Raw genomic sequence first — 26,265 nt, 5'->3', positions numbered from 1 at the left:
GTATTGTACATTTATAGATTATGTCTTATTTATTTTCTTTTTCAACCATTGTCATGCCGCAACAATTGTAGCTCTGTTTTCGTGCTTCTTGCAGTGTATGCTATGGCCCCGGATCCGCTTTCATTGTTAACACCACAAAGTATTCTTATACATTCTTTAATTTTTTATGGATTCTTATTTTTTGAGAGGTTGTATGGTTTTCTTATACAGCATACTATGTGATTAAGGCTTATTGTAATTGTTCTAGGAGTTGGTATTAGATTAGTTTTTCTGATTACATAATACTTTGGTTTTCATTATTCTATGATATTATCCAAGTTTAGTTTGAGAATACAACTTTTCACATTTTTTGTGTGGAAGAGACAGGTCCATTTAATACCCTGGGACAACATAAAAAGAATATGACCTTTCCTTACGCTTGCTTTACTTTGCATGACCCACACATGCTTTTGTACTAGTACTTACAGCTATACTGATTGTGCACTTTAGACATGTGTACACTTGTGTGTTACCATACAAGACACACCCTTTACTCATAACTCCACACTTATGCTCGTGGAGCTCAAAATCAAATAACCACCGTTTGCTTCTCTTGCCCATAAATATGGCTTCTCCTCATTTTTTTTTCATACTCCAAACAAAAACCATATAAAATCACAGAAAAATCAAGAAGAAAATGTCGCCTGTTACTGAGATAAGCGGAAGGTGGTCATTCAAGAACAATGCAGACCAATACAATGATGGTAGTGAAGGAGGTTATGAGTATGCTCAGGCGGCATCAGAGAACAACGGGGACGACGATGATGGGGATTATGATTATGCTCCAGCAGCATGAATTAAAGCTAATTGAAGTGAGGAGATATGAGGGAGAAGAAACTATGATAATAGGGAATTTTTGACTCTTGAGAATGTATTTGATTAGGTAGTTGCTGAATGCCTACATTAGTTTAGAAATATTTAATAACTTTAGTTATTGTTATCATCTTTGATTTTATGTATTTAGAAACTAAATTATTAATAATTCAGTTATTGTTATCATCTTTGATTGAATGTATTTAGAAACTAAGTTAGTTAAGGATAATATTATTAGGCCATACGTAAGGGTGCAGGGGGCACCCTCGGGGACTCCATTCGGGGACCATTTTTGCCGTGCGGGAAGGTGCCGCCATCCAAGAGGGGAGGCAAATCGGGGAGAGTGTGAGGGGAGTGTTCACCGAAGAAGGAGAGAGGAGATGGTGGGGCCACCCTCATTTTCAACCAATCAATTTTTTTTTTAATAAAAAAAAAAATTCCCCTAAGAGGGGTGCACCCCATACGTTTTTGGACAAGAGGGAAGTTATAGAGGGGAAATGACATGGCAACGTATGACTGGGTTAAAAAAAGTTTCCCCTCACCTCATTAGGGGGGTGCCCCCTTCACCCTAACGGGGCTTTATAGGGGCGTGAAAGGTTTTGATAATGCCCTTACACCATCCCCATAGGCATGAAGAGGGAGTGACATTTCTAAAATAATGCTCAATAAGAAGGAAAAACAAAGAAACTAATAAATGAAAGGGCATTAAGAAGCCTTAAAAAATGTCTTTTAAAGAGCATTAACCATTACCCATGGTTTTACTAAATTAATTTTTAAATCATAAGTAGAAAGTATGTAGATTAAAGAAAAATATCCATGCTTAAATGGGTGAACGTTGTATTAACCAATTAATTGTGATGCGAATAAGATGTGTAAGTGGTGGCGTTGATAGAGAGAGGGGAGAAGTGGCGGTGGTGGCGCTGCGGTCGTTGCCGAAGTAACTACGGCGGTCGCCAGAGTAATGATCTGCAACATACATTGACGTTGTTTGTTGTAGGTGATGAAATACATTGACGTTTGTTGTAGGTGATGAAAAGGGGATGAAATTAGGTTAGAAAAATATTGAAGTTGTTTGTTGCTTGTAGGTGACGATCCGCAACAATAATTTGTTTGTGGAAGAAGATAATTCGATAGAGGGAGAGAGAGAGCGCTTTAATCTTGTTTTTAGGTATTTTTTTAATTTTAATATAATGGTTAGATCTTTGGTAATCTAGAGTAGTCCTTGAAAGGTGAAGTGACAAAAATGTCCTTAGTATGCTTTGCACATGATCAAGTTTAACTAAAAAAACTAACTGGGTTAGGTTTAAAGGACAAAACGTGTATAATTTGAAAACATAAAGTGCCAAACTTGTTAATTTTGAACATAAAGTACAACGCCTGAAAATATGTATAAAGATAAAGGACAATCCTTGAAATTCACTCTTGATTTCTATAGAAAGATTGAATAAGCATTTACTAAAAATAAATTCTTTAAATTGGCTAAATGGATTTGTAACCCAAAAATGTATACATGCAAAATGTAACTCCTATTTGTGAAACACTAGTTGATTAAAAGAAATTCTTTAAATTGGCTAAATGGACTTGTAACCCAAAGTTCATCTTCAACTTTGCGCTACTTTGCTTAGTTTTTAACACACACAATTTCCCATTAAAGAAAGAATATACATATATAATTACATGTATATATCGCACATACATGAATTGAATGCAACCACATACAGATGGAGCTTGGAAGTAATTTATTCACTTATAATAAACTAATTAGTATTTCCTTATGAAAAAGATATGCTCATTCACCTTTTCGTAGTGTTCCTTTCATGTTGAGCCACTAAGTGGGGAACCCTACACTTTCCCCTTGACCCACTCATGCACCAGGTAGCTCATGTTTCACCACGTACATGCAGCTGTTCTGATTGTGCTAAATCTGCTGACATGTCTCCTGATTTGTTTTTCACATGGATGTAACTATGTTTGACACACACTTCACTTGTAACTCCACACTTATACTCAAGCATATAAATGTCTTCTCAACAAATCCTTTTCTTACCCATAAATATGGCTTCAGGGTTTCTCATTTTTATACTCCAAACTGCAACTCTAAACTTCATCATAAGCCAACTCCAACAAATGGCCCAGGTTAGCAAGATATTGGACCATGGTGGTGTAACAAGGGCCATGCAAATGAAGACAATGGTGGTGATGATCATGGTTACGACTATCCACCTACATTGGCTAGCATAGAGGGAGATGATGATGACAATGATGGAGATTTTGATTATGCTAATTATGAGAGGATTTACACTAGTGAAGGGTCATAGAGGTTCAATGAATAAGGGTATGTTCTAAATTATTAATGTATTGATAGTTGGAGTTTTCCCTTTTGATTTGTTTGTTATTTTCTTTCAATTTACATAAGAGCAATAGAGCAAAGGATGAGTTATATATGATGTCTAATTTAGCATCCATGCAGTTCCTTTCTTTTTATAATGATATTATGTGCATTATTTAATCAAATTAAGAGTAGACACTGATCCCCACATATATGCCCAGATGTTTCAATATCTCCAAAACACGCAAGTCATTTGATGTTTGGATTATCCCAGTCTGCAATGATCTGTGGTTCGGATTACCAAATTATGCAATAATGTGAGGTTTGGATTACCCCATTATGCAATGATGCACATATGGTAGTGATCGTATATTATGCCTTAGAGAGTGATATAATATTGTTCCCGTGCAGTAAAATATGAAAATTTATGTCGTATGTAGTCATTTCAGAATCACAATCTCCTTTTTGGATGGGAAAAGTACTCTTAGCCTCTCATTATAGACGACGAGGAGAGGGACAACGATGGTTAGGGTGTTCTCAGTTGGAAGATCCGGGATCTCTTATGTTGTAATTTTCGTGAAGCAGGGTAGTACATGTCAGGGTAGTCAAATATGTTTTGACCAACCAATCAAATTATAATATTTTTTTCTTTTAGTTCTGTTTTATCTTGTTCTTATAAATTGTTTTTATTTTCTTTTTTTTAAATAATAAAAAACCAAAATTTTAATCATTCATAATTTATAACTTGAACAATTTGATATAAAAAATAAACCAATTTTTTTCTATTTAAGCTAATAGTAGTGTTATTTCTTCATAGAAACATATTTATTAATGTTTACACAAAAATAAATTATTATGGGTTTGTTTATCACCATAGGTTTGTTTTATCCCTCTTTTTGGGAATAAAAATTTTTGTTTATAACATACTAGGGTAAAGGTGGAATCGTACAGGTACTAAAAATACCAATGCCGAATATGAACAAAAGATTCTACAGAATATTTTGATACGTTATCGGTATAGGTACAAGTATCGGTGTAACACCCCGAAAATATAAATCCGTTATTTTAAATAAAAGGTCGGTAAATAAATAAGTGAACTAACTAGGATTAAAAATAACCTAGTTAGACAAAAGTCTACTAGTGACTTATAAGTGGGTTAAAAACACTAAAAATACAAACTAATGAATGTAGAGGGGCCAAACTTGTTAAACCTGAAACTTGATTTAATTAAAACAAAGAAAAACACCAAACACACACAAAAGTGTGTGTGTCTGGTCGATTGAAGCAGAGGGCGACCAAAGGAAAACCCCACAACCCTAGTTCTTGTATAATCTCTCAAATTGAAGGTCCAAATCCATTCTAAATCAAAATCCGAATACGAATTAGTGATCTCCACTGAAAAAGGAGTCACAAGGTATGTAAATTTCATGAGAAATCTCTAGTTGAAATTCTGAGTAAACTTAAAGAATTTGAAATTAAGGATGTATGTTTGTTATGCAAATGAAATAGGAACATTGTAGTGTCTAGGAGTAAACACTAGACAAGTATATGTTGAAATCATGCTTAATTCTAGTGAAATCCATGAACACCATTGTAGGTGATTAGTGGGTTATGTAGAACTTGATAAACACTAGGATTTTGGTGGTTGTTCTAGTGTAAATTGATAATTGTGAAGTGACTTCAGAATTGTAGAGGCTAACATTTATGTAAGATAGCTTGATTGATGTAAATTTGGGCTATATGACAAGTTATGAACTTGTTAATAAATCATGTAAAATTCTGCCCTTAAAGTGTTTGTATAAATGCCTCAAAGAAGGCTTAAAACTAAGATTTCAAGTTAAAACGTATATTTGTAATGGTTCGGCAAACTATGCGACATATGATTTGAAAAGAGTTCTAAACATGCCATGGTTGAACTCTATAGGAAAGGAAGCCGGAACGTCTAATGGACAAGCCGGTGGTGAAGCACGATTGAAGGGCTTGCTTTGAAGGTATGTAACTTGATCCGTTACATTAAGTAAATTTGATAGTAGAACATGTATGGTTGCGTTTAGAATAAAAGTGGTGATGATTGAAGTGACGATGTTCACTACTTGAATTTAATAGGTTAAGAAGCCTCTAGAAATCGTTTGGTAATCATTATAATGAAGGATTCCATAGATGAGCCAAACGGGTCGAATAATTGTGTAATTAGTTGTGTTGGTGTTTAATAGTTAGCATTTGGCGTGACAATCACAAGAGCATGAAGCCATGAGATTGGTAATGAAATGCCGGTGATATTAAGCCCCGGATGTTGGGTTAAAGCGCCTTATGGTCACTATTGCAAGGGTAGCAAAATGAGTGTAAATATAATGGGTCGAACAATTGTATAGTGACTTTTAGTCGTTCGGTCCGTAAACCAAATTTTCGGTATGATAATTATAAAAGATGCGTCGGTAATTAAATTACGGATGTATAGGAAAAAGAATCACCTAAAACGGACATACGGTTCAAAAGTTATGAGCATTTTAAGTTCGTTTTTGTGAAATTCGGAGTTGGGCAGGAAATGCAGGTCTCAAACCTGCACTTGCTGGAAAATGGTCTCCCCGCGCCACGCGACAGGATCCTTTGGATCTGTCGCGACACGCGGAAGCCGTCGCGACACGCGACAGGTTGAGTGGGTTCTGGCGCGACATGCGACAGGACCAAAACTGAAATTTTTTTTTTTTTATTTGATACTGGAACTTGTTTATACGCACTATTTCAATGTCAAAACTAACTTTTTAAGTGGTTTTGACTTTAGGTAATGATGGGTACTTTCCAGATGGCGATCAAGCATATTTTGAAGAACCGAACACAAACCTATCAAGCTTTCGCGTTAATTTAACTTTGTTTAGACAATGTTTGTGATGTAAACAATTTCACTAATCATGTTTTGAATGTTTAAACTAGTTGGTAGATGACTAGTATGTGATCACTTTAAACTTTGATTTTGTACTTGTGATGAATTAAAGCACTTTTTATATAAAATCATGCATATTTTATTAAATTCAAATGGAAATTAGACGGTTGTTACAATCGGTACCGGTGGTACTTCAGTACGTCACCCACTTTAGTACCACTTTGTTTTATTTTTCGAACACTCCATTGATCTTGGTACCTATATGAATACCAAATAGGCCAAATTAGTACGAGGACCATTGATCTTGTCTATCTTTCTTTTTAATATCTTAGTTTCTTTCTTTACTTTTAATTACTAAACATCTTTTTCCTAAAAATTGGATTAGATTCCGGTATCAAAAGCTCTTGTGTCCTTGGACGATTTCGGTATCTTACCATCATTATACTACGCCAACAATGGATGCACTTTCCCTAGCGTGTTGCAAAGAGTGATTGTGTTATATCGTGTTTTATGTATTTAAAGCTTGATAAACGAGTAAAAGTGTTTAAAAATATACTAAAAATTAAGCCTACGCTCGCACACATCAAATTTTTTGATAGAATGTAATTTTTTTTGTATTTCAAATCCTTCTAACATATTTCAATTCCAAATCCAACAAATTAAATTTCCATTTTTTTACAAATTATAATTTCAACTAGATGCTATCTAAATATATTTTTTGAATAGTATAGAAAATAGTTGAAAAATCATGGATAATTTCTTGAACTTCTCTTGATCTTTATACATAAATATATTTTTGGAATAGTCTAGAAATATAAAAGGTATATGGCAATCCCATTATAAATAAAGATGTTGGCTTCATTTACCCAAGACATCCCCTCTCTCTCTCTAGAGAGAGATATGGGGGCTAGCGGGAGAGTGTGTCTTTGATTAGGGTTGTCCAACCCGCTCGCCGGTTGATTAGAAAACCTTTGGAAATTTCTCTTTTCTGTGAAACTCCAAAATCACCTAGTAACATAGATGTACCCAAACCACACATGAATGTGTTTAGAAAAAAGAGTGATGGTTTTAGGTGGTTTTCAGCCAGTCTAACGTGATGAAACTTTGATGGTACTAGACCAATGATTTCAAGAGAGGAAAACACACCAAATGAGGCTCATGCTTCTGTCAGGAACATCTGGTTTGGTATTTAGAGCATTCAAGCTCTAGAAACTTGAAAATGGCAGTGAACATACATGAAAATGATAACTTAGATGATTAGGAAAGCTTCAAAACACCTTGATTAACCTTTGAAACCAACCTTTTTGAATTTAGTTTTGAGGGTTGGTCTTTATGGATATCAGCCACTTTGTCTGGATTCCAATTCGAGAATCCGGTCTTCAAGCTTCTGAATTTGCAACTTTGATGCATCCTGAATTTGCAATACGATTTGGTCAGCAAGTTTCTAAGATCACATGCAAGGAAGGGCAAAGGATTTTTACCAGGTCTTCCCTAAGCTTCTATTGAATTTCCTGCATAGCATTCCCTTTTTCAATAATCTTCAAAGAAAAACAGTCATACATTAGAAATACAAAAATCTAATTTATCCAGATAAGGTAGATGATTTGTGTCGGATTTGTGCGAAGATAACGAAAAACAGAGTATTCAATGAAAAGATAATATCGATGAATCGACAATCAAATTTGAAGAATTTACAATTCTCTTGGTACCCTCCATTATTGCAGGAGGAATTGTATTTATACCTAAGCGAGGATTAACGGTTGATAACGCTTAAGAAAACTTGTGAGAATAACTGCCACACCGAAATAGTGCCGTCGTTTCGCCACCGAAGCCACACCGATTCAATTGTCGGTCCCCTTAATTACATAATATACAAAGTTTATCTAATAATTAACATAGTACAATAACTAAAAGTAAACCAATAATCTTACCTGCAACACTAACTGTAGCACATTAATGGAACCGGGAATCTTATGACCAGATGTTGAACTTGAACCGATGTATCCTCGACCGCCATCAGCAATGTGGGGTTGGTCCAACAACGGGTTCTATGTACTAGTGTGTGTTTTAGGACTTGAGGAGTATTTATTACTGGTCGATGACAAGTTTTCATTTAAACTTGGTTCACATCCTTGTCTTATAGAGAACTTCCGCAAAATCTCAAAGGGCCTATTTGGTATGGTGTAATGGAATAAATGAGGGAATGGAATGGAATGGACAACTGCGGAACGTTGCAGGCGCGTTATGGATTCGGCTCGGTCCTTCAAATGTTCCTGGAAAGCAGTCTTTTGGGCTTCAAGTTGAGTTGCCAGTGCAGTTTGTTGGGCTTTCAGATCCGCCGCCAATGCAATTTGCTGGGCTTTCAGATAGGCCACCAGTGCAGTTTCCTGGGCTTTTAGATGGGCCGTCAGTGCTGTTTTTTGGGCGTTCAGATGGGCTACCAATGCCTCCTGTTGAGCCTTAAAATGCTCCTCCTGCATCTCAATATGCTTCTCGGATGTCTCCTGATGTAGTTTCATATGTGTTTCCTGGGCTTTCAAAACGTTTTCCAAAGTAACACGATATGTGGTCTGGTCGTCCATATGCTTATACTGAGCAGCAAAATACTTTTGTTGGCTTATCGCGAGAATACCGAGCTTTTCGACTATCGTATCTGATGATCCGGCTATAAGCTCAACACTATTCGAAAAAATGCATGGTTTCCTTCAAGTGTATGGTGCGTTTTTTTGGATGCGGTTTTCTGTTCTTCAAGCAATCGAATCATTTCATGGTGGAGCTTAAAACTTTTTCCAATTGGGGGGCGCATAGTGTCACTGACAAAAATCAAAAGTTGTTTTGAATAGATGGAAACAAAAAGGAACTGAATGTAATTTTTTGAACAATACAGTACTGATGTGAAATAGAATGATTGTGTGTATGGAACAATTCAAGAACAATGGGCTACAATCGTATCATTAAAATGAGGTTTAGGGTTTAAGTTTTACATCCGATATGTGAATGCGAGATTGCCGAGCGGGTTTGGGGGTAATGGATATTTTGGGGGTAATTTTCCTATTTATTCTCTTTGGAAAGCTGTAAAGATATTTTATAAAGTATTAATAAACAATATATCTTATTTAAGAAAAGTTGATATATATTTGGAAACTGTAAATTTAATTTAAGAAAAGTTGATATATATATATATATATATTTGGAAATCGTAAATATTATGGTGATTGTAAATCTGAAAAATAAAATGATTAATGCTGTCTAGAAATAGAAAATACTAGGGTCGTACTTACCACGCGTTGCGTAAGTACGCGATTGGAATTCAGAAAGTACAGCACACCATGACAACCAACGATAAATAAATTTGTAAACTTATGCTATTTGCGTGGTAACTCTTGGAATATCAAAATAATAACAAAAGGTAAAACGATATAGTAAATAACAAAGGTAAAAATAAGGTAAATGAAAAAGAAAACAAGGTAAATGAAAAAGAAAACGATAGAAACTTGGTCGGTTTAGACACGCTCGTTATAGCAAAGTTAAAAGTATGTTCAATAGAGTATCGACGTGCTCGTTAAAAAAATATTAAACTAAAAAAAAACTTGTCGGGGTGAGCAAAAGGAAAAACCCGACCCGACCCGAGAACCGATCAAACATAAAATGCAGAACCGATTCACTGCCCTAAATATAGGGTCGGTTCCGGTCCATAGGTCCAAGTCGGATTTCACCATGAAAAGAACCGAGAACCGACCCGACCCGACCCTATTTTATATGAAAAATTGGAACCGATCTAAATACCTAGGTACTTGAGTTCGGGTCAGGTTGGGCATATTTTCGGTTCGGTTCTCGGTTATTTTCGGTTCGGACCTAAACTTGCTGACCCCTATTTTTCACAGGCAAATTGGAAAATAATAATCACATCTTTCTGAAATTGGCTAAGTCAGTTATTAGCCAATAATAATCCGACCTCGTCCAATTTTTTTGTAAAATAGTCTGCCGTTAAAATAAGCTTAACGGAGTTAAGTGTTTTTTCGAATTACAAATCGATGTTTTAGGGCTTTTGATCAGAACGAGGATACGAGTCGATTGATGTAAAACTTACCTCTAAATTGTGTTCGAAATGGCTTGAATTTTTTTAATTGGAAGTTAAACACCCGAATTGAAGCACCGTTTTCGTGGGTTGGGGGAAGTATTTCAAGGTAAGTTTTACATCAATCGACTCGTATTCTCATTCTGATAAAAAAAACCCTAAAACATCGGTTTGTAATTCGGAAAAAACACTTAACTCCGTTAAGCTATTTTAACGGTGGACTATTTTACAAAAAAAATTAGACGAGGTCGGATTATTATTGGCTAATAACTGACTTGGGATTATTATCGGCCAATTTCAGAAAGATGGGATTATTATTTTCCAATTTGCCTTTTTCACAATCTAAGTTGTTCTTATGCACCAATTTGATTCATTCAAGAGCCCGTGTATCATGAACTTTGTTTGAGTTTCAATGCTCGCATATGAAGATCGAAACCTTGACTCTTACGTAATCAGACAACATTTCAACGGGTTGACAAGTCAACTACGGTGTGTTCGAAGGTCAACCCGAACAAATATGAAGGATGTCGTTGATAATTATCACAATAAATAACATTGCATATTCTTCACGGCATCGACGTTGCTTAACTGACTCTCCAACGAAATGAATATCTTAGGTTATATCTATGTGACATTGTGTGGATTTTACCCTCTCTAATTAAGTTGATATATCTTAATTAATGAAGTTTCCAATAGAGCTTTCTGAAAAGAAATTATGAGAGAACAATATGTGCGCTTTGAGCATAAGCTCGCTCGATGTGTGTACTCAAATAGAGCTTTTGTTATCTCTCCTCATTTATCATCTCCGGTCTAAGCCCAACAAGAGGTAAGTTAAGTGTTGAATATATGTTGCCTATATCTATGTTATAAAAGGTTTTAAAATGAATATGAAGACATCTATCTTTTCCATTATTATAAGTTACCCAAATTAAATTAAATTATTTATATACAAATACAATTATTTTAGAGATATGGAAACCATTAGTCCAACTAACTGATTTTATTTTCGACTCGTTTGTTTCTTGATCTCTTCTTAGACCATGGGCAATGGTTAATGCCCACCAAGGGGCATTTTTCGTCACATCACTATCATAATGTCCCTTCAAAAAGTGTGTAATTGTACAGGTACAAGTATTGGTACCGGTGGTATTTCGGTACGTCACCCACTTTAGTACCCCTTTGTTTTATTTTTCGAACACTCCATTGATACCTCTATGAGTACCAAATACGCCAAATTGGTACGAGGATCATTGATCTTGTCTATCTTTCTTTTTAATATTTTAGTTTCTTTCTTTACTTTTAATTACTAAACATCTTTTTCCCTAAAAATTGGATTAGATTAGACGTTTATGATATTCCGGTATCAAAAGATCTTGTGTCCTTGGACGATCTCGGTATCGTACCATCATTATACTACGCCAACGATGGATGCACTTGCCCTAGCGTGTTGTAGAGAGTGATTGTGTTATATCGTGTTTTATAAATTTAAAGCTTGATAAACAAGTAAAAGTGCTTAAAAATATACTACAAATTAAACCTATGCTCGCACACATCAAATTTTTTTGATAGAATCTAATTTTTTTATATTTCAAATCCTTCTAACAAATTTCAATTCCAAATCCAACAAATTAAGATTCCATTTTTGTTACAAATTGTAATTTCAACTAGATGCTATCTAAATATATCTTTTGAATAGTATAGAAAATAATCAAAAAATCATGGATAATTTCTTGAACTTCTCTTGATCTTTATACATAAATATATTTTTGGAATAGTCTGGAAATATCAAAGGTATATGGCAATCCCACTATAAATATAGAAGTCGGCTTCAATTACCCAAGACATCCCTTCACACTCTCTCTCTCTCTCTCTCTTTCTCTCTCTCTCTCTCTCTTTCTCTCTCTCTCTTTCTCTCTCTCTCTCTCTCTCTCGGGGCTAGCGGGAGAGTGTGTCTTTGAATAGGGTTGTCCAAACCACTCGCCGGTTGATCAGAAAACCTTTGGAAATTTCTCTTTTCTGTGAAACTCCAAAATAACCTAGTAACATAGATGTACATAAACCAAACATGAATGTGTTTAAAAAAGGAGAGATGGTTTTAGGTGGTTTTCAGCCAACCTAACGTGATAAAACTTGGATGGTGCTAGACCGATGATTTCAAGAGAGGAAAACACACCAAATGAGGCTCATGTTTCTGTCAAGAACATCTGGTTTGGTATTTAGAGCATTCAAGCTCTAGAAACTTGAAAATGGCAGTGAACATACATGAAAATGATAACATAGATGATTAGGAAAGCTTCGAAACACCTTGATTAACCTTTGAAACCAACCTTTGATGGATATCAGCCACTTTGTCTGGATTCTAATTCAAGAATCCGGTCTTCAAGCTTCTGAATTTGCAATTTGATGCATCCTGAATTTGCAGTACGATTCGGTCAGCAAGTTTCTAAGATCACATGCAAGGAAGGGCAAAGGATTTTTACCAGGTCTTCCCTAAGCTTCTATTGAGTTTCCTGCATAGCTTTCCCTTTTTCAATAATCTTCAAAGAAAAACAATCATATATTAGAAATACAAAAATCTAATTTATCTAGACAAGGTAGATGATTTGTGGCGGATTTGTGTGAAGATAATGAAAAACAGAGTATTCAATGAAATGATAATATCAATGAAATCGACAATCAACTTTGAAGAATTTACAATTCTCTTGGTACCCTCCATTATTGCAGGAGGAACTGCATTTATACCTAAGCGAGGATGACGGTTGATAACGGTTAAGAAAACTTGTGAGAATAACTGCACACCGAAAAAGTGCCACCGTTTCACCACCAAAGTCACACCGATGTATCCTCGACCACCATCAGCAATGTGGGGTTGGTCCAATAACGGGTTGTATGTACTAGTGTGTGTTTTAGGACTTGAGGAGTATTTATTACTAGTCGATGACAAGTTTTCATTTAAACTTGGTTCACATCGTTGTCTTATAGAGGACTTCCGCAAAATCTCATAGAAATTCACATAATCCGGTGATATACCGGGATTTCTTTGAAACAATGATATCAGCTTGTCCCTCTCAGGATGAGTCAGGTCGAAGTTAAATGTATCACGAGTATAGTAATTTTTCGAGATCACGGATTGATATTGTTCTTTAGACAACGGATGACAATACTGTGTGTTACGCCCTAACACGTTTTACCTTAAAAATGACGCAGCGGAAAAAGGGCTTTAAAAATTTCTTTCCTTATTAACGACATTACTTTCGCGAAGGTTCCAATGCTAAAAATGTTAAACGTTCTATAAAAGAATTTACAACATTTATACTAAAATTTACATTACTAGACGTTATACACTTCAATTATATGACCGATCTATCCGTGCAATCCTTGCTCTTGACTCGATCTACCTCCGCTTCACTTTCTAAGTAGCAGAAGAAGTCCGTGTGGCACCTGTGGACATAACATACAACTTAGTCATTAGTCAACGACAACATCATATAACATTAATCCCATATAATTAAATATTGAATAGCATTCGACAATTTAACATTAGTTCATCCAACTATCCTTACTCATCCTCTTATTTCAGGTAGAGCTTAAATTTCGTAAGAATCCGATATTCTCGTTCCTGCATTACATACCAACCTCAAACGCATAATTAGTAACGTTAAAACTCTACGTATTTAAATCATGCATACGTACCATCTTACATGTATACATACTCCTCTACATACACACATACCTTTCTTACGACCTTACATACGTGCATACACTCACACATGTCTTTACACATACATACATGCACAACCACATACGTACATACCTTTCCTACATCTTTACATACATGCATACGCTCATACATATCTTTAGACATACATACCTACACATCTACATACGTACATATCTTCCTACATCCTTACATACAATATTTACAAGGGTCTTAGACGTAGGTTTAAAGCCCATAAACATCTAAGGAACCGTAAAAATCATGTTTGGAAGGTCCGTCATAGTCCACGGATAACAAACCGAAGCCTACGACACGTAAATCAACTTAAATAACAAGAATTTAGCTTTTGAGACTTGGGGAGGCCGTCGCCGACGCCCCTAGGGCCGTCGGCGACGGGCCTTGCATTCACCCGTAGCCCAAAAACCCGTAGGCAGGTAATTAACCCGTCAGCACAAAACTTCACTTTCTGGAGCCCGTCGGCGACGCCCCCATACCCGTCGGCGACGCCCTCTAGAAATTGCAGTTTTTCTGCAGTTCCGTTTCGTCGTCCGTACGCACTAAAACGCGCATAACTTTTGAACCGTTTACCCGTTTAACCTACCGTTTCTTCCTACATGCTTGTAGATTCATATTCTATCATATTAACTTAAAATCCTACCTCCGGATTAAGGAAATTCTTAACTTGCGTGCATTTGACATATTACCATTTTCTAACTATTTGACCCGTTCGTGCATTTAACATCATAATCTGTTTATTTGACCTCAATCTCATATGATCTTTAATAGTTTCATTGGCACCTAACATAAAAGATTAAATTATCGGACGTCTTGCATCCTCTTAACCCATTTTCGCTCAAAAGCTTATTGTTGACCCGTTATGGGTATTTGCACATTAAATGAACCATGACATACAAAACCCTATACTTCGCTTTCATACTTGTCCAAGACATTACTCTAATCGAAATAGCTCGTTTCTAAACGGCTTCTATGGTCGTTTGCCCGATATACCTATCAAGGGCATTTTAGTCAACTATGCTCTATCCTTAATAACAAAGGAATTTCTTACATAAGTAACCAATTCCACTACCATGCTACAATTTCTTAATCACACCTACCTTGCTCGGATCAAAACTAAGATCCGTTTAATACATTCATCGACATCATACAATTCATTCCTATTTGACCTCAATTATCACATGTAATTAAAATGCATATAACATTACATAAACAACTAAGAAGTGATCACGGAATCACTTACCTTGTGCATCCGCGTTCATACCCGCTTGCTTGCCTCATCTTGACCCGTTAGTCTTTCGTGCTTGAGTCCACGTCCATGCTTGTGTGGGTCCGATTCTTTCATGTCGTCATGCCATAATAATGTTAGTATTCATGCTCATTCAAATTAACACACATTTACCTATTCTTATCAACATCGACCTTTACTAACATGCATAAGACATGATTTATCAACCACGATATCTAATATCTTCGAAATCCAAATTCACTATCACACATAACACATAATCAATGCTCACATACTCATACTTTCATAACTCTACATTCGACAACCATATCTTATAAGAATCAACTTAGCAAAAATCCTAATTTCATCCTTTGTTAGTGAAGTTGTGCACCATATTCACTTAGTGCATGTTCACTCTTAACCGTAATTAAGGGATTAGTAGACCGCATAGCAACCTCACCCGTTCAAACACAATGTACAAGCTCCTAATGCATAAGTTTGACTAACATATACTTTCAACCCGAATTCATATACGAGTACCATCTAAAGCACATTTTTCAAGTTAGTAAGCTACTACTTTTATCACAACCGCTTTCTATACATGCAAACTCACAATTTTCATACAATTTCACTTTCTAGCTTCACCTAGTCATTTTATCAAACACTTGGTGTGCGTACAACTTACTATGCATAGTTTACAACTAGTTCAAGCATAGTCATTAACTTCTAAATTCCAACCACCAAGAGAGTGTTCAAAATCACATTCCATTCATACAATTCACCCTAAACTAACATCACAAAACCCATTTCAAGCTAGTAACAAATACGTCAAACAAGGATTGGACATGGGTAGAACATCCATGTCGCTACCTTTATTCAAAATTGTGGGTTTCTTCTTAAATCATCAAATTAGTTGGAATCATACATAATACATGTTTCATATAACGATTCTAACACATAATCACCCTTAATTTCATACCAATTCGTGGATTAATCAATAACCCACTTCATACAAGATGATCAAATCATAAATTGGAACTTACCTTATGATCAATACACTTAGATTATGTTGTATCTAGCCTCATGCATTCGATTTCTTCTCAAAATCAGGTTCAATTCTTGAGTTCTTGTAAGTAGTTGAAGGAGAAGGGTTTCCCCTTGCTCCTGATCATTCTCACGCACCCACACACCTTGTGTGTGTTAGATTTTTGTTTTTAATAAATTAACTTCCAAGTTTGGCACTCTAAGTCCCTCAAGTTTTAACTTACTGTCATATATGCCACAAGTTTCATCATTTAGCTTATCTAATAGGCATTTAACTAGGTTTATTAACTTAGTTGTTGTATCTCATTTTATTAAACATGGCAACATGCTAACGAATTTAATAATTCGAATTTTGGGGTGTTACACTGTGTGATAATAAACTTTACCCGTGTTTAAGATAAATATGCATGTTGGATCATTACGTTTTAAGAAAAAGTATAGATTTTTTTTACATTTAATTACATAGTTAGTCCCTGTGGTTTGCACAAAGTAACATACTTAGGTACTAATAGTTTAATCACATTCTATGGTATTAACTTTTCATTTTGTAACGTTTGGAGGTATTAACATTATTTGTAGGTTTAAAATCATATTCTATTAGTACCTTAGTATGTTATTTTGTGCAAACCACAAGGACTAACTATGTTAAAATCCTAGAAGTTAATACCTCCAAATGTTACAAAATGAAAAGTTAATACCCTAGAATGTGATTTTAAACTATTAGTACCTAAATATGTTATTTTGTTCAAACCACATGGACTAACTATGTAATTAACTCGATTTTTTATTTTATTACTTATTTTTTTAAATTTAAATTAGTGAAGAATTTATCCTATTCTATAATATTATACATAGAAAATTAAAATCCATAAAGAAATTATCATTCATATATATTTTTTCTTAACGACGACGGTCCAGTAAGAAAACACACTGAAAGAGTCACAATTATAAACTGATTCAACAAAACGACCCTCAAACGGATTCGCAATTACAAATTCTAATGACAATATTTTTCTTCTATTATTGTATCGTATATTTATTATGTAATATATGACAATGACAATGTTTCTTTATAATTGTATCGTATAGGTTTTTTATTATAGAGTAGTTAATGTGGATTAAAAGTTTAAAACATTGAATATTTTAATACATATAAGTTATGATTGACCATACTTACCAATATGATCATGTGAAATCCATGTTAATAACAATCAATGTAAGAATTTTTACTCTCAACCCGACACGAAGGTAACACGAAATTCGCGAGTTTAGATTTAGTCTAAACGAGTTCGAGTCAGTTTCAGGTTGAATTGACGGAGTTTGGGTTACGAATCCCTTATCTATAAAAGAATCTTTGTTTGAATTTTTTCGTCATTAGTTTACTGAGTTGATGGCTGTTAGGCCGGAATTGGTTTGTCCGGATCTTGCTTCTATTTCGGATTCTGAGGCAGACAGGTTAGTATTACCTTTCTTAGTGGATGATATTAAAGAGATTGTTTGGGAATGTGAAGGTGATCGTGCACCGGGGCCGGATGGGTTCAATTTCAGGTTTATTAAAAAGTGTTGGGCCGGGCTACGTGCCGATATTGTCGATCTTTTTAATAGATTTTATAAAGAGGGTTCGCTCAATAAATGTTGTACTTCTTCGTTTATTGCCTTAATTCCAAAAGTCAAAGATCCAGATAGCCCAGCGGACTTTAGACCAATAAGTCTAATTGGCGTGGTCAATAAGGTTATCTCAAAAGTATTTGTGAATCAGCTAAAAGGGGTGTTGGGAAAGTTAGTTTCTGAACAACAATCGGCGTTTCTGGTTGGCAGAAATATCATGGATGGCCCACTAGTCCTTAATGAAGTATTGAGTTGGTTAAAGAAGTACAAGCGTAGGGGGATGTATTTCAAAGTAGACATTAATAAGGCTTATGGTTTGGTTAACTGGGAATTTCTTAACTCGATATTGTCTCAAATGAATTTCCCAAGTAGGTGGAGAGCATGGATAATGGCAACTTTATCCTCTGCAAGGGCCTCGGTTTTGGCCAATGGATCGCCGACTAGGGAATTTGATTGTTCCTGTGGGCTGCGTTAGGGTGATCCGTTGTCTCCTTTTTTGTTTGTTATTGCAATGGAAGCACATACTAGCATGATGAAGAAAGCCGTCTCTGTTGGGTTATTTAAGGGTATTAAGCTTTCTAATGATGGCCCGTCTCTTTCCCATCTGATCTATGATGATGATGTAATGTTTATTGGTGAGTTGTCAATCGCGAATATTAGTAACTTGAGACGGTTATTGAGATGCTTCTATTTAGCTTCAGGTTTAAAAGTAAACCTTGCTAAGTGTAGCATTTTCGGGATTGGAGTGGAGGATCATGAAGTTCAAGATATGGCGAATCTACTGAGGTGCAAAAAAGGTACGTTCCCGTTTAAGCATCTTGGGTTATTAGTAGGTGCGAATGTGAATCTTCCTCGAAATTGGAAGTCGGTGGTATTTAAAAGTAGGTTGTCTCTATGGAAAGCAAAAACATTATCATATGGTGGTAGGATAACACTAATCAAATCGGTGTTAAACTCCTTACCAACATATTATTTCTCACTTTTTAAAGCACGAATAAAGGTCCTGGAGTCACTAGATAAAATCAGGAGGGTTTTCTTTTGGGGTGGTTCGGAAGAAAAGGCCAAAATGAACTGGGTGGCGTGGGAAAAAAACTATTGCTCCTATTAAATACGGGGGGTTGGGTTTTGGCTCACTCAGGGACGCTAATTTAGCAATGCTGGCAAAATGGTGGTGGAGGTTTAAAACAGAAAAAGAAGGTTTGTGGAGACGAATAGTTTGGGCGATTCATCACAACCCAAGAGTATGGAAAGATATTCCAACAAAAGTCTTTATAGCCGGTCCGTGGAAAAATATCTATAGTATTTGGCATATTTTGTTAAGAGCCGAGATTGATTTAAAGAATGCTACGTCTGTGATTTTGGCGAATGGTAAGAGTATTTCCTTTTGGTTAGTCTGTTGGGCTGATCAGGTACCACTATACATAAAATTCCCGGACTTATTCAAAGCTCAGAAAAAACAAAGATTGTATGGTTAATGAACGGATGGGGGTAGGCAAGGCAGGTGTGGTTTTTCATTGGGATTGGTTGTCTTCGGCTCTGGGCGATAACGAAAATAACCAACTACAACAACTTTTGGGATTGATCAGCGGGTTTACTTTGTCATCTGGTAATGATAGATGGAGCTGGAAATATGAAGAATCTGGTACCTTTAATGTCGTTAGTATCAAACGGCTACTCGACCCGTTTAATCGAGAGCGTCCTTCTAGAGTATTTGAATGGTGTAACTGGTTCCGAATAAGGTTGCAATAGTCGCATGGAGGGCAGAGATGGAGCGGTTGCCGACCAAATGTGCACTGGCAGCGCGAAACATCCCGGTGCAGAGCCAACTGTGTGTGTTTTGTGGAGACTATGGGGAGATGAGTGATCATTTATTTGTTTCGTGTCAGTTTGCACAAGTAATATGGTTAAATATTGCAGGGTGGTGTTTGGTTCCGCCGGTTATTGCGTTCGGCATAAGGGATATACTTGCGTTGCACGAAATTCATCCGGGTTCGAGTAAGAGGAAAAAAGCATTGTATGCCGTTATTTTGGTCACCTTCTGGTGTATTTGGAAGACGAGAAATGAAGTGGTTTTTGGACAAGTTATTCGTATACGACCAGTTCGTTATCAATTCGCGAATTTAGGGTTTGATTCGTCATTCCAATTCATGTTTCAGAGCTTCAACTGGTGCTGCAATGTCGTTCCAATTTGTGTTTTAGAGCTTCAACCGGTGTTGCAAGCCTACAATGTCGTTCCAATTTGTGTTTCAGAACTGGTGCTGCAATATTGGCCTGAAACGATGAAGAAGAAGAATAGTGGCTGTCGTGTTTCAACTTTAGGTTAAATAAGTTTATAAACTTTTAACATTTAACCCCTCTATGTTTTACTACTTTAAATTAATCCTTAAAACTTTAAACTTTTACATAAAAAGTGTAAAACTAGTTTGTTTATTTTAACGTTTAACCCCCTCTATCTTCACTAGTTTACATTTGGTCTTCAAACTATAAGTTTATACACATAAAATATAAACTTAACATTATAAATGGTAAACCGTACCGGAATAGCGTACCGAATCGTACCGAAATGAACCTACCCCCTCCGTACCGAATTCGTGCCAACTAGTGAATCGCGAACCCGAACCGCATACCCGAACCGGAGCGAACCGCGAATTAGGTAACTATGGTTGAATATTTGTAAGTATGGTGGGTAGCATCTTGCTACAATGAATAAATAATTTTTGTCGGCCCTTAAAAAAAATAAAGAAAAAGGACCAGCGCCCGGGTGATGCGCTTTTTATATATGAAGCTCTCAGTCGGCAAACCTGTTATAGAATTAATTAGGTCAAATGCATTAAAGTAATTGATAAGCAGAACTTAAATTAAAGATACAATAAAATAGCTTACGAAATTCATTTTGGGAAAATGAAAGACCAATTTTGTCTTTATGAATGGCGATGATAAGTCCGCCGAGATCCGCTCTCGTCAAATCCCTATCCTGTATATAACAGGAGCTTTGATCCTCCATGTTTGTCCTACATTTTTGTTATATACGAATACAATTAGAAGTAGTAAGATATGCGTTATATGTAATCGATATTGTATTTATTTCCCTCCATTTTTTTTCTCTCATTCAGTTTTGATATATACGAATACAATTAGAGTAGTAAGATATCGATTCAACAAACGGCACCTTCGTGAAGGACCTGTGAAGATCGGAAGTTTGTAGTTGATACAAACCCTTGACATGATCATCTAATCACAACATCACCATACTTGGTGATCTTTATGTTAATATATCACTTTAGCATACCAAGATCACCATTTATACATAATAAGCCATATATTACCACATATATACATAACATGTAAAACCAAGTATAAACATATACTTAAAAAAATTTCAAGCATTATCATACAAAATTTCTACAATTAAACATATTCATCCTTCTATTAAAGTATACACATTAATATAGCCAAAATTTCAATTTCTCATATATTAAGCTATTTAACTCAAAAATCTAAAATTTAGTTACATGTTCTGTTTTAAAATCAACATTTATGATGTTTTAAATGCAGTACTTAAAATAATATTGATTAAAATAATCTATAATATCTATAATCTATAATATATAATATATTAAAAAAGAGAAGTGATGTACCAGATGGTAATTTTGCCATGCGTATCAATTTTAAAGCAACATGTACAAGATGTTTAAAGCCATTTAAAAGAGTTAATTATTGTTTTCGTCCCTGTGGTTTGTCAAAAATCACTATTTCGGTCCATTAGTTTAAAAATTGCGATTTCAGTCCCTGTGGTTTCACTTTCGTAACCATTTCAGTCCCTGTGGTTTCACTTTCGTAACCATTTCAATCCATTTATTCTGTAAGTACAGGGACTAAAATGGTTACGAGGTGGACTGAAATGGTTACGAAAGTGAAACCACAGGGACTGAAATCGCAATTTTTAAACTAATGGATTGAAATAGTGATTTTTGACAAACCACAGGGACGAAAACAGTAATTAACTCCATTTAAAAAGGAAGTTCTATAAAATTTTAAGACATCTCAGGGTTAAAATAGAGAAATCGTCCTCCCACGTTTAATTCCCAGAAACCCAATCGTCAAACTTCAAGTGTAGAAGAGGATGACTTAATTTCATTCACCTCTTCACTTTCTTTCTTTATATCTCCCAAAACTCAAAACCCTTGATAGCAACCGGATCAAAACAATGTACACCACACACACAATGGTGACTACAGCGGCTGCCGTCCGATCAATTTTCCGGTCATCATCCCTCCGTAGCGCAGCGGCGCGTGCATCCTCTCAAGCCAAAGCCGCTCGCTCTCCTTTTCGTATCGGTAGCCAGAACTCTCTCTCTAATCGCATCTTTAGGTAACCACCGTTTGATTTTTTTTACCCATGTTGAGTGTATATTCAGAAGCAATTCCGTATCTTGATGTTGTTTGTGATTTTAATACAGATGATTACAACTTATATTTGATCTGAATCTGTAGATATTTAATCGAAATTTGTATCTAAATTCGCTAATCGGTGTTCTGATGTTTGAAATCAGTATTTGCATTTGGTGCTCCGGTGACTGGCGACCACACTTTTAATCAGGTCGGTTTTCTGTGACATAGCTATTATTTATTATTTCAATTTCTAACCCTAAACTGATCCTTGATATCCCTACTCTTCCTTGAACATCCAGTCATAAAACCGGTGATACAGGTATTCCGACGGCCCTTGATTTTTGTTCCGGCTACTGTTACGTTTGACCGGATAACACTAATTTACCACTCCCACTTCATGGTCGTTACCCCTTTATGCACTTTATTCTATTTTGTTCTTTGGTTTTTCGTTTCATATCTGTTTGTTGATTTACTGTTACTTCATAACTTTGTTTGTCAGGCGAGAATTTGGATGACAAGAGCTGCAAGAGTTCGATCTTCAGTTTGGAGAGTTAGCAGTAAACGCCCAGGTCATCTCTCTCTCTCTCTATATATATATATATATGTGTGTGTGTGTATGTAGGTCTGGTTTTCGTTTCTTATCTTTTTTTTGTGAGCGTAGCGCGTAAAGGGTGTTTGGATTTATGGTTTGAAAGGGATAAAGTGATATGGATAATTAACAAGATAGTGTTTTTGATGTGTTTCTGGTGTTTGAGGTTGTAACAATTAGATTTTTGAGGGTTTATCAAAAAAATATTAATATTATTTAAGAAGTTAATAGATAATATGACCAAAAAAGCACACCTTCCGCGTAGAAAGATAATTTGTAAATTGTGACTGATTAGAATTCTCTTATGTTAGATTAAAAGAAGGTTTTACTATGGGAATTTTTTTAGTTTACCCTCAATGATAGTTCTATTGCAGGGGGTGATGTTGAGAAGTGGATTGATGTGATTCGGATCGGGTTAGAGGGTATAACGGTTAATGATGCGAATAAGTAAGATGTATAATGACTGATTTGATTAATGAGGTTTTTGATTGTTTGGTTTAACGGGTTGATGTTTTGATTGTAGATCGTTTAATGGAGTCTGTTCTAGGCTCGAGGATATGCTGGATAGTTTGTTGACATTGCTTTCGGAAAATTCTGTGTTGAATAAAGACGAGTTGCTTCAGTTGGCATTTGCTGCTATTCAGTTAGTTAATTCGGTAAGATTGGTTTAAAGAATTTATAAACCCTCCCAACGCGTGGGTCGTTATCGTTATCGTTATCCCCATACATATAGATAGGTGGCTAAGAAGTGATTAATTGCAGGTATTTTGTTCCATGAACCAAAATCAAAAGGAACAGAGCAGGCACATAATGTCGAGGTTTTTCATCTTTTTCTATTGCGATTTTAAATGTTTTTGTTCTTTATTGTTGTATGAGTTTGTTATCTAAACGGGTTCGGGTCAGGTTCGGGTCAACCTGGTCGGGTTGGCGGTTGACCCGTTTAACCCATTTCTGTAATATTATATTTTTACAATATGTTTTATGTTATAAATTAAATTTGGTGTGTATTTTATGCTATTCTTATAACTTAAAAATAGAAATTGACATAAGCTTTTATGATTTTAATGTAATTTTAATATCTAATTTGTGTTTTTTTGTAGTATATATTTATTTTAATATATTAATTTGCTGAAAAAAATAATAAAAAATCCTGGTTGAACGGGTCGGGTTCGGGTCAGCCTGTGAATATTTGGGCCAGGTTCGGGTCAGCCTGCCAAAAGTGAACTTAAGTTGTCTCGTGTCCGACCCAATTCTCTTACAAATTAAGTCCAGCCAATTTTGAGTCTTGAGACTGGCACCAAACTGTTTAGATAGACCTAAGCAAATTCAATACACCCAGAGTGAATCGATGTCTAATTATAAAATATTTTAAAACTTTTCAGGTGGGTTCAAGTTAACCTTTGTGGAATTGTCCAGTACGTGAATCTTGAATCTTATTGAAGTAGCAATCGGGTACACCATTGCAGCATCCATCAACATGATGTTAGTAACCACATCTGTAATTTAATTACTCCTCTTAATATTTAAAATTTTAAAATTTTAAAATTAAAATTAATAATTATGGTAATTCATGAAAACACATAGCAATAAAAACAGCATATTGTTTCCATGAGAAAGGTCATCATAATCCATATAAAGTGGATGGGACACCATACCATCACATTTGGATAAAGTTTCCCTCACTAGCCCTTTTTGTGATTGAAGGATATTGCTGCAAGAGTTGGTGCTCATGAGATTGATTTTACGTAAGACACTGCATCAAAGGTGAAGCCAAAGAACCCGATATATGTGCGATCTTATACACTTTCTATAGAAGCCCTGCAAGAGACAGTGCAAGGTTGGTAACAACTGCGAAGAACAAGTTGAGGTGGAAATTTCAACCTATTCATCAAAAATGAGTCCATTCAACTTATATTTTTCAAACTTTGCTCCGTATTAACTTGTATATCATGTTTTAAGTGGTGTATTTGTTTAATTCACAAATCTATTGTTTTTTTTATAACTTTTATGTTTTTAAAACAGGGTATTGTAGATGGTAGTGCTGTATTACAAAATCACAAGTCATCGACTCTCAACCTCTAAAGGTGTGGAAGAAGCCATCGACTCTCAACCTCTAAACAAGATCCAATCGCAGGTACGATTGACATACGTATGCATCCAAATTTGTGTGAAACGAATGAAAAAGATTGGTTCTTTGTGTGAAACGATCCTGTTATACATTGAAGGGGAAGAATGAACCAACACCGACATTTTTCAGCAAGATATGATATATTTTAACTCATCCAATGAAGAAACTCTTAAGAGACTTGTGAATAAGCTTAAAAAATCACCTCAAGAGGTTTTTGATTCATTGAAAAATCAAACAGTTGATTTAGTGTTCACTGCTCATCCAACTCAGGCTGTTAGGAGATCTTTGCTTCAAAAACATGGAAGGTATGTTCTATAATGCTTTGAATAAGTCTTACTTTCATTAAAAGAGTTGTGGGTAGGCCTGTAAGCGAACCGATACGGATGTTCTTAATAAACGAACGAACATGAACAATTTTTTTGTTCATTAATTAAATGAACAAACATGAACACATGCTTCGTTAGTTTATATATGTTCATAAACGTTCGTTCACTTAAAAATTTGTTTATGTGTGTTCATTTACCTTCATTTATCTATGTTTAAGTTCGTTTAATATTCATTTCAAGTTTTTAGGCAGTTACAATTTAGTCTGGTTTTATTTAATTTATTGTTGCATATTGTAATATGATTTAAGGTTTTCATATGGTAGTGAGTTCTCTCAGTGATTTTTATGGGTTAGTCATGTATGGAGAGTCATGCGTGCACATATGTTAAGATATTTGATTTGACTAACTCATAGCCGTTGCTTATGTTTACTTGCTTAAACCTGTTGTAGACAAGAAACTACTAAGGGGAAGGGCGACTACATGGGCATGCATTAGCGGCAGAAGATTTCGTGAATTATTGAATAAAACCGGAAGCTTTATGAACTCCTTTAATTTTTTTTTTCTGTAATGTATGTTTTTAGACTTGGCATACATGTTTGTTCTTAAACACATTCCGCAAACAAAGTTTCCTGTGCTATGCACGCCTTAAATTTTGTGTGGCCGGCTTATGGTACAAGCTCTTATGACGTTTTGTATGGCTTCTCTTACATTGTCTTTTGGCTAATTACCTTTTATCCATGCATAAACATTTTTCTCGAACGCACCACAAAATGAAGGACACTAACTGTTGGTCATGACGTGCATCGCACGGGCCTACCCTCTAGTTTAACTCAAAAAATATACTTAACATGTTAAATAATGCATAAACTCACTTTAATCATCTCCCAAGTCTTTACATACAAAATTTACCCTTAAACATACTAACTGTATGTTTTAACATACGAACACGCAATAACATCATCAAACCCACGGCTACATACACACACATACAAGCTTCCATAAATTCTATTTTTAACTTTGAGTTACTTGTTTTTGACAAAATACACTTTTAACATCTCATTTGGTGACAAAGACTTGT

At 35.4% G+C, this 26,265-nt stretch overlaps 2 protein-coding genes and 5 long non-coding RNA genes across 7 annotated transcripts; 6 read left to right on the top strand and 1 right to left on the bottom strand.

Annotated features, from left to right (window-relative positions):
* The first annotated feature begins 4,456 nt into the window (after positions 1 to 4,456).
* On the top strand, positions 4,457 to 6,174 carry LOC110896290. The gene is made up of 3 exons (XR_002567809.2): positions 4,457 to 4,595; positions 5,106 to 5,172; positions 5,964 to 6,174. It is a non-coding gene; the product is annotated as an uncharacterized LOC110896290 (long non-coding RNA).
* Positions 6,175 to 13,352: 7,178 nt separating this feature from the next.
* LOC110896291 lies at positions 13,353 to 16,275 on the bottom strand. Its single transcript, XR_002567810.1, has 3 exons — positions 16,145 to 16,275; positions 15,117 to 15,211; positions 13,353 to 13,581 (listed from the first exon to the last, which is right to left on the bottom strand). It is a non-coding gene; the product is annotated as an uncharacterized LOC110896291 (long non-coding RNA).
* Positions 16,276 to 17,535: 1,260 nt separating this feature from the next.
* LOC110892297 lies at positions 17,536 to 18,228 on the top strand. Its single transcript, XM_022139471.1, has one exon. It carries the CDS (start codon positions 17,536 to 17,538, stop codon positions 18,226 to 18,228), a length of 693 nt encoding a protein of 230 aa, XP_021995163.1.
* A 1,291-nt stretch (positions 18,229 to 19,519) lies between these two features.
* LOC110892298 lies at positions 19,520 to 20,077 on the top strand. The gene has a single exon (XM_022139472.1). The coding sequence runs from the start codon at positions 19,520 to 19,522 to the stop codon at positions 20,075 to 20,077; it is 558 nt and encodes a 185-aa protein (XP_021995164.1).
* Positions 20,078 to 22,318: 2,241 nt separating this feature from the next.
* Positions 22,319 to 23,305, top strand: LOC110896293. Its single transcript, XR_002567813.2, has 5 exons — positions 22,319 to 22,352; positions 22,464 to 22,544; positions 22,644 to 22,713; positions 23,108 to 23,180; positions 23,257 to 23,305. It is a non-coding gene; the product is annotated as an uncharacterized LOC110896293 (long non-coding RNA).
* LOC110896292 lies at positions 23,301 to 24,151 on the top strand. The gene is made up of 3 exons (XR_002567812.1): positions 23,301 to 23,389; positions 23,496 to 23,551; positions 24,116 to 24,151. It is a non-coding gene; the product is annotated as an uncharacterized LOC110896292 (long non-coding RNA).
* Positions 24,152 to 25,007: 856 nt separating this feature from the next.
* LOC118484760 lies at positions 25,008 to 25,887 on the top strand. The gene is made up of 2 exons (XR_004874357.1): positions 25,008 to 25,166; positions 25,637 to 25,887. It is a non-coding gene; the product is annotated as an uncharacterized LOC118484760 (long non-coding RNA).
* The last annotated feature ends 378 nt before the right edge of the window (positions 25,888 to 26,265 follow it).

The sequence above is a fragment of the Helianthus annuus genome, chromosome 12 (assembly GCF_002127325.2).
Source record: "Helianthus annuus cultivar XRQ/B chromosome 12, HanXRQr2.0-SUNRISE, whole genome shotgun sequence".
NCBI lineage: Eukaryota > Viridiplantae > Streptophyta > Magnoliopsida > Asterales > Asteraceae > Helianthus > Helianthus annuus.
This window is presented reverse-complemented; position numbering and strand designations above follow the sequence as displayed.